Here is a 17519-nt window from a genome sequence, read left to right as displayed (position 1 = left end):
AAATCTACTTTCATTATTCAAATAGGGCATGCAATTTTCAACAACTTTCACATTTACTTCTATTATCTAATTTGATCTTTTTCTTCAATATCCTTTTTTGAATAAATAGCTATGTACATGTGTGAGCAAATCACACAAGGCCTTTATGTGCAGCAAGCAATCAGCAGCTAATTGGCATATCTAGAATTGTTTTCCAGCAAGTGATATCAAGATAATATAGTGTCAATAACTATTGTTAAGGGACACCATGATTAAATATTGTCATGACCTTGAACGTCCACTACATTTTTTTGTTTCAAAAACCACTAAAAAACAGAATCTATATGTATTTTTAAACAATGTTAATTTACGGTATGCTTATGAGGAAGATTATAATTGAGTCTGAAGATTAAAGTATTTGCTAATATTTATTTTGCATTAATAAATATATACGAGTAAATTAATTTTATTTTGAAATAAATTTGTAGATGGGATGACAACAGAGAGAGATGTCAACAATACCATTATTTTTCGAAAAAAATTGACTGCGTTCACAGAAATTAGACTCAAGAATAACCAAAAGAACATTATTTTTATGAATGTGATGTAACTCATGTAGAAGCTTGAAATATAAAATTAAACTTCTTATACTTTTTTTCAAAATTTTATTTAAATAGAAATAAACAAATGCAATCAAATAATAAGGATATAACCTTCTTTTTTTTGTTTTTTAATAAAAAAATTAGAGTGAAAGAACAGTAAACATTCATTAATAATGTCGATAAAACAATTATAAGAATGAAACAATGTAACAGGTTTCAATAATAAATGTTATTCACTAATAACATAGTTTAACGAAAATTCCAAAAAAATTATAATCTTCAATATTTAAATCTGTATAATATTAAAAAAATAAAAAAACTAATCCAGGATCATTTCACTTGCTGGGCCATCATCCTCTGGATAATGGAAACCAACATAAATATTGTCTGGTGCAGGGTAATGTTCACGGATACTGTTAACGATGCACGAAGGAATAGGTTTACGGTTCTTTGGCCCAAGTTCACCATTTATCCAGGTTGAAAAACATCTATACGAAAGTTTTCGATATGCCCTGTATTTTAAAAAAACAAAAATATTAATCAATTTTAATAAATAAAAAACATTGTTATACAATAGGATTATAAATTTAAACTATTTTAAAAAAATTAGAATAATAAATAGATTGAGCGTTGAGTTAATGACATTGAATTTTATTAATTTATAAAATATATTGAAATGATCAAAATATGTAAAATAATGTACTTTATTATCGACCAAAATAATAATAAATTTAATTACCTTTGAGTCATGGCTTCTTTGGCCTGTGATCGCATAGGAAGAAAACTCCGAGTGATTTCTGTGATCCTGTTAAGAAAACCTTGATCAAGTTCATTGATATGTTTCTGGGCATCGCAAATGCAAGCTTTGCCTTCTGGGATGTGGGACATGATTTCCTCATTTTCCCTGCAGCAAAAGCTTTCGATTACAGTAGGCATTAGCTTACAATTCCCACAAAAACACCATGTCAAACTCTCCAATCTTTGTAAATCCTCAGAGCTATTGGATTCTTGAGTGTCCGCATTGCTCTCACTATTGTCCTGGTTGGATAGATCATCAACTACAGGATCCCACAGGTGACTATTAGAAACATCAATGTTTGCATTGTCGGCATTTCGTTGAGATATCAAAGTTTGCATCTTTGGAATAAGAAGAAATAAAAAAAAAAATTAAAAAAAATATATATATTTTATTAATCAAAGAAATTATAAAATTAATATATAATTTTAATAGTTTAAATTTGAAAAAGTAAGATTTATTATTTTTAATATCTTGAATTGTAAATACATATGATTTTAAAATAAATTATATTGATAACATATTTATATTATAAATATATATATCTATATATCTATTTAAATATACATATATTTTGCTATTTATATTTAGATATTTATATATCGTTATACTTATATATATATATATATATATATATATATATATATATATATATATATATATACATATACATATATATATTTATATATTTTTGTATACCGGTGGCCATCGTTTAGCAAAGGTTCATTTTGCACTGTATAAAACTAATGAATTTATTAAAACTCATGTTAGTGCTCTTAAAAAGCATTGAGATGCAGTGTGTCAAGGTATATGTAAGGTTAATAAATATATATACTTTAATTATATATTTTACGGTTAATAAATATATCTATTTATTCAGATGTTTGGCTGGTCAGTAGAAAAAGATTAATTTCATTCAGAAAGACATTACCCCTGACACTAAAACATCTGCTCTAATCAACTTATAGTTTGAGACAGGATGAGTCATAAAAGGTTATTTAAGAGGATAGATTGTCAGATAGGTGACACCACACAGTATATGTAGACGAGGTGTCTGGAATACCCTCTTGAAGATGGTCAAAATCATAGGGAAACAGTTTTTATGCACATAGGTGTTAGTTATCCGTAAACCTCAAATACACGTCGTCATTGCTAGCGAAAGACAAAATATGTTGTAGTGTGACTTTTACAACTACTCGTGGATTGACCCTAAGCTATGTGGGTGGGGCAGTAATAAGCAAAACTATACATTTATTTTTTAAAATTTAATTTATGGGCTTTCTAAATAGATCATCTAATAAACATTTATGAAAATAATAAAATGAGTGTATAATGTACCTTATACGTGAAGTCACTCTTAAAAAGATAAATTAAATGAAAAATGCACACTCATTGTGTACCTCATTGACATATCTTGCACAGATTCCTTTGATGCTTTGGAAACAATGTACTCAGACATTTTCTATGTTGAAAGCAAGTATTAACACTTGTCTAGATTTGTAAATGTTTTACACACACATTTTTTTAAATACTGAAATTATTATTTTATAAATTTATATATATAGATATTGAGCTTACCATATCTTGAACCTCTTCTGTGCTCATTTCCATTAGAGTTCTTCTTCTCTGTATAGCTTCATTTGCAGACATGTCTATGAAATAATAAAATACTTTAAATAAAATTAATAATATCCTGAAAAAATAATAATATATAAAGACATATTATATTTAAAGGGACACTCAATCAGAATTAAACTTTCATGATTCAAATACAGCATTTAATTATAACCAACTGTACTATTGACTTTTATTAAAACAAATAAGCACAGTCTATTATATTCCCAATTTTTGATTCACCGGATCCTAAGGAGCATGTTAAAAACTTAAATTTATGTAGACTATCCTTTGTTAATATATCAATCAACAATGGATTTAGATTAAATGTAACAGTGAAGTCAATATATTTTAGTTTGAAAAAGAAACATAATACGTTGGCTATAAATTCAACAGTTTGATACTACAAACAAACTTATATTAATAGATTTTGGTGTATTCTGGTAGCATAATACAAAAATATATATATAGATTATTTTATTATATGTTTGAGAAATATTTGTTTTGAAAATGGGCAGCGTCGAAATAATTACCTACTAATATAGAATAGCAATACATTAATATATCCTTTGTGTACTACTCTACTTAAATTCTAGATTTAGCCTATACATATGAAAATATATTCTTAAGATAAAAATTAACATAATAATAATGGTTAGATGTTATTATGTATGCATTATAACTTAATATATATTTTTGGATCGATTTTTATAAATTTTTTATGTTGCTTATCGATCTATCTATCTATCTATCTATCTATCTATCTATCTATCTATCTATATATATATATATATATATATATATATATATATATATATATATATTATTTTTGATATATAGATATGTGATTAAAGTTTTATATCAAAATCTGCTGCAGAATAATGGGGACATGGTAGTATTGATTGCATAATAAATTCATACATAATTAGTAACCCTTTATCCTGTAATATAAGATGTAGAATTTAAGTATGCTAAAAGTATGTTTGAAAAATGCAAAGCGTAATAATGGTTACCTGTTAGTACGGTACCATAAAAAATGAATATATACTTTTTGAACGATAACTATATCATGTTATTGGTTAAATATATGTATGAGAAAATTTTGAAGTGCAGCTTCATAATGGTGACATGTTATGGGTTGCATAATAAAAAAATATATTAATTTGGATCAACACTTTTAATATGCTGAATGTAGCATATATATATATATTTCACAAACAGAACTTTGGTGCAAGGTTTGCAGAGTAATCAGGATGAAATGTTAGTATGTATGAAAGAATAACTTACTATATATATGTATGTATTATAAAAATCGTTTTCTGTTATGTGCATCTTTAAACATTATTCATATGAAAATGCTGTAATGCATTGAAAAAATTCATTATTGCAATGCCGTTTGAAACGTTTGCCCTTTACTACATTTATTAAAGAAATGTACATACCGCTTACGTTACAAGTAATTCATTCTTGCAATGCCTTTTGTAAGTTTTGCACTTGACTAAATTTAATCGAAAAAGGTATGTATCGATTATATACCAATTATAAACAAATATAAATTTTTGGATCCATTAACATATGCAACTGGATGTAGCGTATTTAAGTAAAAAATGAAATAATATTTAGGATACATAATAACTAATTGATATGTTAGCCCCAGTTGAGAATAAAAAAATAATGACATAAACAATAATAGATAGATTGTAAGGTTGCCCAAATCGTTAGTTATCTGCTCTGCCTCTTCAATCGTACCTGTTGTTAGGTATAACACAGGTAATTGCAGAGGATGCGAGCGAGCGATGCTGTGGATTACAAGTGTCAATAATTCTGGGAGCGTACAACGCATGCTCGTAACATGGACGAGCATGCCGATGATAACGCGATATTTACTTACACGCATGCGCGGAAGCTCTCAATGACGAAAATGAAAAGGGGCAGGACGCCACGGGGAAAGACAATAGATTGGAATTAAACTCTGTCAATCAATAGAGGGTCGATGACAGGCGGAATATACCGCATAAACGGAGCGCATTCAAGTGAACAAATTTAATACTTTTGATTTCATTTACAAAGTATTTGATGAATGAACATCATATTGATTTTTAAAAACATATTAGAAACTGATAAGCAGAACCGCAGACTTGACCTTCACTTTAAAGACTATATTACAATTCACATGTTAAAGATGGTACACAGGAACAGAAGGTGGACCATATTCTGTTCTGGCACTTGTCATCGCATCTAAAAGCACACAATAATACTAAAAAGGGGAATTTAACATGGAATTTAGTATAATAATAACGGTGTTTATAATGAACTTTGTGCAGTAACATAAATCAGTAATCAGCTGTCAATCTTTTGCTTTAAATTAGGTTTGTGGAACACAACTGCTGAGATTGCTTTCATATAACTGTTGTATTTATACATGTGTGTTTTTTGTAAGCAGAGATTTAGAGAAAGGAATATTTAGTTGTAAATACATTCTATATAAACCTCTGCAGAATTAATATACATCAAAGGTAAAATAAAGCAAAAACAACTTAACATGTAATGCACAAAACAAATTAGAATATATATACACAGCAAAGAGGTAAGGTTAAAGGGACATTCAAGTACAAAAAAAAAAAACTTTCATGATTCAAATAGAGCATGTAATTTTAAACAACTTTCCAATTTACTTTTATCACCAATTTTGCTTTGTTCTCTTGGTATTCTTAGCTGAAAGCTAAACCTAGGACGTTCATATGCTAATTTCTTAGACCTTGAAGGCTGCCTCTAATCTAAATACATTTTGACAGTTTTTCACCACTAGAGGGCGTTAGTGCATGTGTTTCACATAGATAACATTGAGCTCATGCACGTGAATTTACCGAGGAGTGAGCACTGATTGGCTAAAATGCAAATCTGTCAAAAGAACTGAAATAAGGGGGCAGTCTGCAGAGGCTTAGATACAAGGTAATTACAGAGGTAAAACGTGTATTATTATAACTGTTGATTATGCAAAACTGGGAAATGGTTAATTAAGGGATTATCTATCTTTTAAAACAACAAAAATGCTGGTGTTGACTGTCCCTTTAAGTATTGACAGAGTAGGATTAATGCCTTAGTAATATTGCATGATTGAGTAACACAGAGCTTGTTAGGAGACAGGTGATTACTAATTGTTATAGCAGCTGCACAGCACTGAGGTTGCATAGGTTGTATGACAATATTGCAATTGTAGGATATGATTACAAACAGTCAGCAAGTAATGCCTTTAGTAGAACTTCTGTAAATAGTTACGAGTAGTATTAGTAGTAGTATTAGTAGTAGTATTAGTAGGTGCACACATACGAACAGCTGATAAGCTGTAAGCACAGGCAAATGAGAGACACAATCCGGAGAAAAACAAGTAATAATTTTACCTTGAGAATTGCACAAACACTTTAGAGAACACTTAGGTACCTCCAGCATGCGAGTAGCATCCAAAGTCTGAGCAGAGGATTCACAGTCACAGAGACTCGGAGAGATCCGGAAAGTGTGTCAGAGAGCTAGTCATTAACCAAGCAATGTGGAATGGTGCATCTCCTATTTATTGATTGGAGAAGTGGTGTGCAAAGGTAAGATGAATGCAGGTTAAAGGGATAGTGTATGTTAAATGGGCAGAGAAAAATATGACATCAGCTTATCAACCGCGGCTATTATTAAACTATTACTTATCTTTTGGTTTTGAATAGGGATGCACCGATACCAGTATCGGTATCCGTGCCGATACTGAGCATTTGCACAAGTACTTGTACACGTGCAAAATTCTCCGATACCTAAACCGATACTAGGCAATGCAGAGTAGGCAACGCAAGGGAGCTTTTAGCCTTAGTGCGCTTCCAGCACACTGCTTCCTGGTTGTGTCATTGGGTGTCACTGTAGTAAGCGATGACCAAGGATCTGTTTATACGGTTGCAGGCTCTAGTGGGAGTAAGTATACGTACCATATTAGAGTGTATATGTAATAGGGCTACAGTATTAATGCAAACTAAATCCTAGAATCGTATACTATAAGGGTGGTAACGGTGAGGTGTCCTTGCTGCTGTGGATCACGGTGATAAGGCTGTGAGTGGAATTTTACTGTGGGTCTTTGGTAACTGACCACAACTTTGCACAATGCAGTTGTGCAATTAAAATAAATAGTGCAGACAATGACTGTGTAATAAGAATTATACTCTTACAAGAGGGTAATAATCTGTGTGTTACATTTCCGTTTATTATTTACTGGGTTTGGCCGATTTGTATTATTTCACAACCATTACTCTATAGTACGCAATCTGCCACACTTGACTGTGACACCCGTTAGGTGCCAGGAAAAACTTTATTTATACGGATGTGCTGGTTGTTGTTTTAGAGCTGCACTGATTGGTGAATTTTGGTTTCCACTTTTGGCGCTAGCGCTGATTCAATGTTTTATTCAACGGCTCTCTGGTCGTAGCTCTTTGTTGATTGGACAATTTCTTGGCTGCATAATCACATGAGCTTTTTTCAGTCATTAGTGTCACTTTGGCTTCTTTGGGCTGCAGGAGTAGAAATTAACACTAGAGACTATGTATCAGCATTTTATGTCCTTGAATAAATAAGTAATATTTATGCCCCAATATTTTAGTAGCAATACCAAAAATACATAACTATAGTTATCAAGTCGCAAAGCACATAAGAGCAAAAACATTGGAGTCTTTTGCTTGTAGTTGATAGTTTGGAGACTAATGGAATTAATAGCACTGAGACTAAATGCAGCTTATTAGTCAATTTTAGTTGGAAAACACATGAAGGGACAACAATAAATGTTATTTTCTTTCTATATTTAATTATGAAAACCATTTAGTTAGATGAAAAAAAAGAACAAATGCACCCACCCCCTATGTGCTTCTCACTGTATAGTCCTGATTATGTGTTGAATACACATGAAGCCCTTTTATTGGTAATGGTTGCTTTGCATATATTTGTATATAGGCTTATCCCTCTAACTGACGAAGCATTTACAAAATTGTTGCTGAAGTTGTTTTTAAAATTTTGTGCTCATTAAAGGGGAAGTATACACCAATGTATTAGACACTATTATAAATAAGAATATGCACAGATACTGATATAAAAATCCAGTATAAAACCTTTTAAAAACGTACTTAGAACTTAGAAGCTCCCAATTTAGCATTAATGATGAGTTTAGCCTGGGGCACCCACTGAAGGAAGCTGAGAGCAGAACCTCTCCCCTCCCCTGCATATGAAAAGACCCATTCTACTAAGAGAAAAGCAGTCTAAAGTCTGTATACTATGGGGAGGGAGGAAGAGACAGCTATGGGGATGGGGGAGGGAAAGACAGCTATGGAGAGGGAGGAAGAAAGAGACAGCTATGGGGAGGGAGGGGAGAGACAGCTATGGGGAGGGAGTAAAGTATCGGTTATTGGTATCGGCGAGTACTTGAAAAAAAGTATTGGTACTCCTACTCGGTCTTAAAAAAATGGTATCTGTGCATCCCTAGTTTTGAATAAGGTATTAATATCAGCGTACAAGGGAGGACAGTAGTATCATCATAGCCATATACAGCATTATCAGTCAGTGGAAAAAACACGCATCATGCAGCCTTTCACAGGTGTTAATGTCAGACTTCTCTCTCTATGAAATGTTGCCAAAAGACTCTCCTTCAATCTAATCCCCCACCCCCTTTGTGATCTAATAATTAAAACTTTTAGTGTAGCAGGCATATCTACATGGTATGTCAATCATATTAGCAATTGTGCTAGTTTCAATAACAGTTTTTCTCATAACAAGGAAAGATTCTCACACCAGTACTTAAAGGCATATTTGTGTTATATATGTACTTTATAGGTATGCATAGTGTATATATCTTCTCTAGAAGCTAAGTTGTAATATAAACTGCTAATAAATTAACTGTTTGATTAATTATTTCTGTATGGAAACACGAAAAGTTTCCAATCTCTAATAGATTTTTTATACAGTGTTATAATCCTGATATTAGACCTGAAAATATAGATTTGCACAGGAGAAGAACCCTGCACCAAAAAAAACATGCAGGCTCTGCTTGTCTAAGATTGTGAAATAGTTTGTAGCTGTAGCAGTGGTAAAAGAAGACAGCTGTAAAAATATTTTGTTGGACTAAAGGGACATTAAAAAGTTTGAGATTGTAAAATAAACTGTTTAATTATCTGGGATAAAAAATATTGGCATTATAATTCCATTATGTATTCTGCACCATTTTACTCTGATTTAACTCTGAAAATTGGAGGTTTTCCAACTCCCCATAGTTTCCATAAAGCAGGAGTTTTTAAACCTGTCCTTAGGCTTCCCTAACAAGCCAGGTTTTCAGGTTTGCAACATGGGGGTTTGGTTAAGCACACCCATCAAAAAATTCAATACATCAACACACATATTGTGGGAGTGCGGCCAAAATTACCAGTAAATAAAGGACAAACAACAGTATTGGCGCACATCCAAATAAGACCACATATTATAAATGCAGCAAAAACTTGCCTGCCAAAAAACTTTTTACTTTTACATTTTTAAATAAAAGGTTTTCAGGTTTACCTTGGGTAAGAGCAGGCTAATAACCATGTTTACAAATCAGATGATTATTTCCCCTATGCTCCAGTTCAGATATACTGCAAATCTGGCCTGTTAGGGAGTCCTGAAGACCAGTTTGAAAACCCCTGTAATGAAGTAATGGGCAATATGTTTTTTTAAATATATATTCCTATATACTGTATATATATCTGTGAATATCTATTACTATATACAATCATGTGTATGTGTTTGTGTATATATATATATATATATATATTATGAAATATGCAATATTATCTTCCTTCTTATGTTACGCTTTTAAATAACCACAAGCCTGTTTGCGCAACTTGTGGGTGTTTCAACTACATTGAATGCGATTTAGTGTTTGTGACTTCTCAAAGTCTATTCGTTACTGCAATGTTACGAACGTGAGAGCTCAATTTTTTGTACTTTCAACTCATAATACGAGTGCGAATCTCCGAGTGCCCAAAAAATAATTTTAGCGGATTTAACGCTCAAACGCATGCAGAGAAATCTACCATGCATATGAACTGGGGAATCTGTAGGCATTCCAGAAAGCAAACCAAGGACCTATTAAGGAAAATAAATAATGAAAGTGCATTACAAGGTATTTTTTACCTATGCATGTTTAATCACTGGACATTACACTGTGAGTTCTATGTTCCAGAGGCGTATTAATGGATAGACCAACAATGTACTGTAGATATTAACAAATTAACGATTAAACACTTTTTACATAATATAGTATTTTTTTCCACTGTCGATAGGATAGGTCTGGGCTACCTATCCTATCAGCAGTGGAAAAAAATACTATGTATTAAAAAAGTGTTTAATCATTGATTCGTTATCATAACTTCGTATTTCTCAAGCAATTTCAAAGGAAAAACACTGCAGACTCGTGCAGACAAAATCAAGATAATAAATCACATAATCTATATCTATGTCATTTCCAGTCTTCTAAAATGTTGACAGTTGACTACTTGAGACTCGAGTTGACTTGCAAAGGCATGTGAGCCCCCTTCTAGCCCCCATATAAATAGATAACTATCTTATGTAATGTACACTTAAGTTGTCAGCTAAAAGCCCCACATGCAGGAGCGGTTACCTGTTTGTATGTCTGAAATGGGAGACGTATCTTTTTTATAGAAGAATATACTGGTACCCTGAACAGCGATTCATATTTTATCCTATTTTAATAGGAACATCTGCTTTTTATTCACAGTGCGGCCACTCAAGGGTCAATAACAGCTTTTTAGCATTCTACAGTTATTACTGGGAGTGTTATTTTTCCTTTTTATTATATATTGCACAAAACTCTGTCTTAACGTATTGCTTAAGGCAGTGGATCCCAATTTTGTCTGAAAGCAGATCTACACTAACATGTCACACTGTATGACTTGGCATCTCTGTAATCTAATATTTCCATATGTAATGCCCTAATTGTTATTTAAAATTGTATATATTTATCTATGTATATTTATTTATTTATATATATATTATAGAAGGATACTGGAAGGGATACCGCGCCAGTAGGTGTGCCCCCTCAACAAAGTAAAAGAATAATAAACATAATGAATGAATATATTGATAAAGGGTTAAATCATAAAGAATATTGATGGAGGTCACAATATAACCCCTCTGTTCTCTAGATAAGAGATATAGACACAGTCTTAGTTTTCAAATTTGCCAATGGTGTATGGCCGCTGGGTGATGTAGTCTTATTTGACCAAGTTTATAGAATAGTAAGCAATATCTATCCCAAAGGGGTTTGTATGTACTACTTACAAAAAGCACCCTCAATCATATCAGGTGAGTGTGAAGCACGATCAGGTTGGTACTGAACGGATGATTAATTTCCAAGTCTTGTACACGAAATCAGGCTCTGTCTTAGTGAGCTCCAGGCAGGGACCCTCTTAATTCGGATTCTGGTAGTCGTCCCCAAATGAAGGCAAAGAATCCACTTGTAGATGTTCACCCCAGTAGGAAGCTCAATATCATATAAAGGGAAGAAAAATGCAGGACATAGTGTAATATTGTTTTTTTATTTTTGGTGCAAAAAAGTATTAGCCAAATGCAAACTTACATTAATTAACCTCAATGAATATGAGGTAACTTAAAAACATGTAAACATATATTCAAAATGAGCAATTTGAAGAGCGATGTATATGTTCCTCCTCAGTGTGACAAATAAATCAAGTGACTTGAAAGCGGGTTGTACCGGCCGGTTGCAACCCCTCTATAAACAGGAACTCAAGGAACTCAAAGTCTGGGAGAGTCAACAGTCCGACAGAACAAAAGAAAAAAGAAGCTCAATATATGAGCTGGTAGTATGCCTTACGCGTTTCAAAGGGTTGTACTTTTTGTAGCTCCTTCTTCATCAGAGGCCTTCATATATATATGTGTGTGTGTTTTGCAATGCCATAAAAAAAAAGTTTCATTACACCCTGTCTAAAATATATTGTGACCAAAAAAGCCCTTAAACCTAGGGAGGGGGAAGGAGGGGGCAGCAGAATTGTGAGTACCAAGGGGAGCACAAGACCTAAATGCGCCACTGCTATGTCCCATTTAAATATTTTTACATATCTCAAAGGCAGTAAGAGATTTGAGATTATTATATGGTGTTAAAAAAGAATTCAGATATTTGGCTTCTGTTACTTGTGCACAGATCCAATTGCTTCCCATCATTTAACTACCATAACCCACAGCTCTCTTTATCTATACATTTGGTTGTATGCATGAGCAGGGCATGCTTTTTACCAGTGTATCAGTGGTGCATTATGGGTTACTATCAGCAGCACTAATTGGATAACCTCTGAATGTAGGGCAATCTTCAAACTGCTCTCAATGACCCTGCTTCTAAAAATACAAAATGCTTTACTGAAGTTTATTACAACAGTGATCTGGGAATACACAGTGCTTTGCTGGAATTCTCTGCAAAATATATGTATTTTGTAAGGTTACTGAAGAGAATGAAAAATACAAAATTACAAGTCCATACAAGTTTGTATTCTTAATTATACAGATTTCCTTACTGAAATAGAAATTCCCAGTTTTTTCTGAGGAAGGGATTGTGGATAAATAAAACATTATATGGAAATCCAAATATAAAAGGTTGATTTCATGCAATAATTAGTACAGGACATTTAAAACATGCTTCTGTGGGAGTAGTAGATATTTACAATAGGCACTAGCTTGCTAATACAGGGTAACTGGACTGGGAATAAAAAGCAGCCCTGGATAAATTTGAAGACCAGTTCTATTTTCTGTTGAGTCCATAGAACCAGGGTTCTTTGCCAACAATTATTTCTGTGTGTTGGACAATATTGTCTGCTTTTTACCTGAGATCTCAAACTCACAAAATGCCTCTTCCGATAATAACTGTCAAGAATAAATTCAAAAACACCCATAGGCATTGAAGAAAAAAAAAACATTTTCCGTGTTGACCTCACAATCAGCTAGATTACGAGTTTTGAGTGCTATAGGGAAATTAACGACCGCCATAAAAGCGGCAGTATTTAAGATCCCTATAGAGCTGCTATTACAGGTTTTGTAAAACCCGGCTTGTGCGGGCAATATGGTTGCGCTGAGCTCCATACCTCACCCAAATACAAGCAGTGTTTTGACATGCTCGTGTACAATTTCCCCATAGACATCAATGGGGAGAGTCGGCTAAAAAAAAGCCTAACACCTGCAATTGTGGAAACAAAAGCTCCGTAACGCAGCCCCATTGATGTCTTTGGGGAAAGAAAAAGTTAAGTTTAAACTTAACACCCTAACATAAAAAACACGTCTAAACACCACTAATCTGCTGCCCCTAACATCGCCGCCACCTACATTACAGTTATTAACCCCTAATCTGCCGCCCTGATATCGTTGTCACCTACATACAGTTATTAATCCCTAATCTGCCACCCACAATGTTGCCGCCACTATACTAAAGTTATTAACCCCTAAACCTCTGGCCTTCCACATCACTAACACTAAATAAATATATTAACCCCTAAACCTAACCCTAACGTAACCCTAGCCCTAAGCATAGCCCTAACATAACCCTAAACCTAAGTCTAACCCTAACCCCACCTAACTTAAATATAATCAAAATAAATCTAAATTAAACTTACAAGTATTACCTAAATAATTCCTATTTAAAACTAAATACTTGCCTGTAAAAAAAAAACTACGCTAGCTACAATTTAACTAATAGTTATATTGTATCTATCTTAGGTTTTATTTTTATTTCACAGGTAAGTTTGTATTTATTTTAACTAGACTAGTTAGTAAATAGTTATTAACTATTTACTAACTACCTAGCTAAAATAAATACAAAGTTACCTGTAAAATAAAACCTAACCTGCCTTACACTAAAACCTAAAATTACAATAAAATAAAATAAATTAAATTAATAAAACACTATTATCTAAATTACAAAAAAATAAACACTAAATTACACGAAATAAAAAACAAAATGATAAAAAAACGGATTACTCCTAATCTAATAGCCCTATCAAGATAAAAAAGCCCACCCAAAATAAAAAAAAACCCTAGTCTACACTAAACTGCCAATGGCCCTTAAAAGGGCCTTTTGCGGGGCATTGCCCCAAAGAAATCATTTCATTGTGGGGGGCTTGCAGTTTAGTGGTTAATAGGTTTATTATAGCTGCGGTGTTGGCGGATGGCAGATTATGGGTTAATAATATTTAAATAGTGTTTGCGATGCGGAAGGGCGGCGGTTTATGGGTTATTAGGTTTATTATAGTGGCGACAATGTCGGGGAGTGGCGGAATAGGGGTTAAAACATTTTTTAAGTGGCGGCGATGTCTGGAGCGGCAGATTAGGGGTTAATATTTTTATTTTAGTATTTGCGATGTGGTAGGGCCTCGGTTTAGAGGTTAATAGGTAGTTTATGAGAGTTAGTGTACTTTGTGACAGTTTAGTTATGAATTTTATACTACAGCTTTGTAACGTAAAACTCATAACTACTGACCTTAGATGGCGGTACGGATCTTGTCAGTATAGGGTGTACCGCTCACTTTTTGGCCTCACAGCAAAACTTGTAATACCTGCGCTATGAAAGTCCCATTGAAAAAGGACTTTTTTTAAAATGCGGTACTGACGTTGCGTGACGGCAAAAAAGGTGTGCGGTACACCTATACCTGCAAGACTTGTAAAAGCGGAATTAGGGAAAAAGCATCATTATGAAGCATAACGATGCTTTTTCACTCATAACGCCAAACTCGTTAACGCATGCATAAAACCAAAGTTTTGATCAAAAATATTATACGGTACTTATCTCTTCCCTGCACTGCAGTCCTAAAGAGACACTGAAGTCTATTATTAAAATTGTGAATCTCCTATTCAGTAATAATAGCATCTAAACAGGAGCGGGGAAAAAACATTACTATTTAAAGGGACAGTCAAGTCAAAATTAAACTGTCATGAATCAGATAGAACACACAATTTTAAACAACTTTCAATTTTATTTCTATTAACAAAATGTGCAGTCTTTTTATATGCACACTTTTATACGCACACTGAGCATGTGCAAGAATTCACAGAATATATACGTATATGCATTTGTGATTGGTTGATCGCTGCCGCATATTTCAGGAGGAGTGGAGACATAACTGAAACTTGTCAGAAAAAAAAATGCTACTCATTTGAAGTTGAAACTTAGACTAAGTGCTATAGCATTGTCTTTTTTAGTGTTCATTTGTTGATTATGCAAATCTACTGTAATTATCTTTTTGTTAACAGACATCTGTTATTTTCTTATTATAAAATAACTTATTTGTAATTTATTGATGGCCTAAGTGCCACCCTTAATTTATTATTGGCAGATACTATTAAATGGTAATGCTGAAATAATTGCATTGTACTAAGTGCTTCATTAAAACAGTGAATTCCATAATCTAGCATATACATATTAGTTCTTTTCACACTGTTTTATAGGAGATCACTTTAACTTTCTAAAGATCTATTATGAAATATGATTTAAAAAAAACATATTCAATACATTTCTGCAGTCCTCTGCAAATGCCTTGTGTGATAGCATTAACCATTTTTGTCATTGTCCCTGCTCGTAAATCTCACAGATCCATCTGCACAGGGGAATATTTGTATCTGGAATTTGCAAGATATTAGCTGTTAATAAGTGTTTTTTTCTACTGTGGTAGAAGTTTAAATTATTTTTCTAAAATAACATGAGGTGCATATTAGAGCACAGCTCAGCTCTAGGGACTAATTGCTCATTGGCTGAAAAGGACAACTCCTACAGCTCTATTGATAAACATAACACATCCTAGAATAGAAAAAAAAACATACAGGATTTTCAGCAGAGAAGCATTATCTTACAAACTCTGTTATATATTTTAAAATGCCCTAGTTGAGATGCTAGTTTATTTTAATTTCCCTATAGCTCTGAAGCAGACTGCAAAAGTATTTTCATTTTATATTTTTGAAGGCCGAAACAATCGTCTGGGGTTGTCATGTTCCTTGTTCAGAGGAGAATTGCCTGGTATTTCGGGACTGGACTGACCTTACTTGGCAGGATCAGACTGATATATTTCAGGAAACTTTTCCTCTATGAAAAGCACAACTGGGCTAAAAGTGGCTGCTCTTAGGTGGTAACTCGCCATAGAACAAGCTACTGAGCTGTTGTTTGTTCCTGGCAGAGCGCTTCTCTCTTTGTATGCATAATATTACTTAATGTTAGTACATTTCTAGTCAAAATTGCTGCATTTTTGGGAACATGACATAATATTACTTAATGTTAGTAAACTTCAAGTCATCTCAGACATCTCCTGGCAACATTAAATGGTAAAAAAATAGTAAAACTAAATAATAATTAAATTATAAATAGTTTTACTGACATACATCAAATCCTTTTAAAGGGGAATTGAACACTCATTTTTTTTCTTCATTTTAAAAGCATAGTATTAAGGTTATTCCCCACCTCTCCTAGGACCTGATATTTAAAACCTCGCCGGTATGGAGAGAAATCACACAAACTCTTTGTTTTTTTTAGACCTTGTATTGTAATTTTGCAGTCTCTGTTTCACATAAAGAACACTACATAGCAACAGAAACATTTCTCAAGATAAAATTTGTGTTTCTAAATAAAAAAATTTAAGGCCTCACCATACCAACAAGACTTCTTAGAATATTTTGCCTGAGTAGTGAGGTTTTGAATATCAGGCCCCTAGACATGGGTGCCGCCATGTTGAAATCTATCTTTTACTACATTCCAGTGCTGACCTGCAACTCTCCTTTAGATACCTGCAGAGTAACCTAGGTTTCATAATGGCAGCACTTATGTTTAAAGGGAAGTGCATAGCATGTATTTAGTGTGTAGTGTCCCTTTAAACATTTTGATAAAAAGCAACTGGATTTAATGATTCATTCACTTTTGTTTTGTTGCCAGTCCAGCTTCAATTGTATAATCACTGAGATAATACTGTTTTCTTAAAGGGACATAAAACCCAATTTTTGTTCTTTTATGATTCTGGTAGAACATGTCATTTTAAAAATCTTTTAAAAAGTACTTCTGTTATTCTTATTTGCTTGAATTGCTTTATTCTCTTGGTATCCTGGACTGGCAACAAAATAAAAAGTAAATTAATCATTAAATCCAGTTGCTTTTAATCAAAAGGTTTAAAGAGGCAGTAAATGTAAATGTTCAGGTAATTTTAACACTAGAAACCCTTCATCTTTATGTGTTTAACAACCATAGATCAAAGTCATTTATATATGCATTATATATAAAATCCATTTAGCACTTTATTTGGAAAGATCTGTATAAAAACAAATGTTTTAGAAAGGTTTAAATTGTCATTTTTAGGGGTGAGCATTCGGACCCTTTATTGGAATCTGAATGAGGAAGAAGGGATCCGCTCGTAACATTTGACTTTTTTGAGAGCCACATTGATTCTTGTGAAAGTTCAACAAATTAAGTAGGATCTGTGCAA

At 33.0% G+C, this 17519-nt stretch overlaps 1 protein-coding gene across 1 annotated transcript; it reads right to left on the bottom strand.

Annotated features, from left to right (window-relative positions):
- Positions 1 to 693: 693 nt before the first annotated feature.
- Positions 694 to 3120, bottom strand: LOC128647702 (uncharacterized). The gene is made up of 3 exons (XM_053700447.1): positions 2956 to 3120; positions 1321 to 1718; positions 694 to 1093 (listed from the first exon to the last, which is right to left on the bottom strand). The coding sequence occupies exons 1-3, from the start codon at positions 3025 to 3027 to the stop codon at positions 901 to 903; spliced, it is 663 nt and encodes a 220-aa protein (XP_053556422.1). The 5' UTR covers positions 3028 to 3120; the 3' UTR covers positions 694 to 900.
- Between the last annotated feature and the right edge of the window lie 14399 nt (positions 3121 to 17519).

The sequence above is a fragment of the Bombina bombina genome, chromosome 2, assembly GCF_027579735.1.
Source record: "Bombina bombina isolate aBomBom1 chromosome 2, aBomBom1.pri, whole genome shotgun sequence".
NCBI lineage: Eukaryota > Metazoa > Chordata > Amphibia > Anura > Bombinatoridae > Bombina > Bombina bombina.
Note: the sequence above shows the minus strand (reverse complement) of the source record. Positions and strands in the feature narration are given on the sequence as shown.

Bases quoted from the DNA above. Each gene is read 5' to 3' on its own strand.
- LOC128647702 (XM_053700447.1), bottom strand. From the start codon at position 3,027: ATGTCTGCAAATGAAGCTATACAGAGAAGAAGAACTCTAATGGAAATG. The intron at 1,719-2,955 runs GTAAGCTCAATA...CTTATTCCAAAG, and splicing joins CAGAAGAGGTTCAAGATATG to ATGCAAACTTTGATATCTCA. The intron at 1,094-1,320 runs GTAATTAAATTT...TTTAAAATACAG, and splicing joins AAAGAAGCCATGACTCAAAG to GGCATATCGAAAACTTTCGT.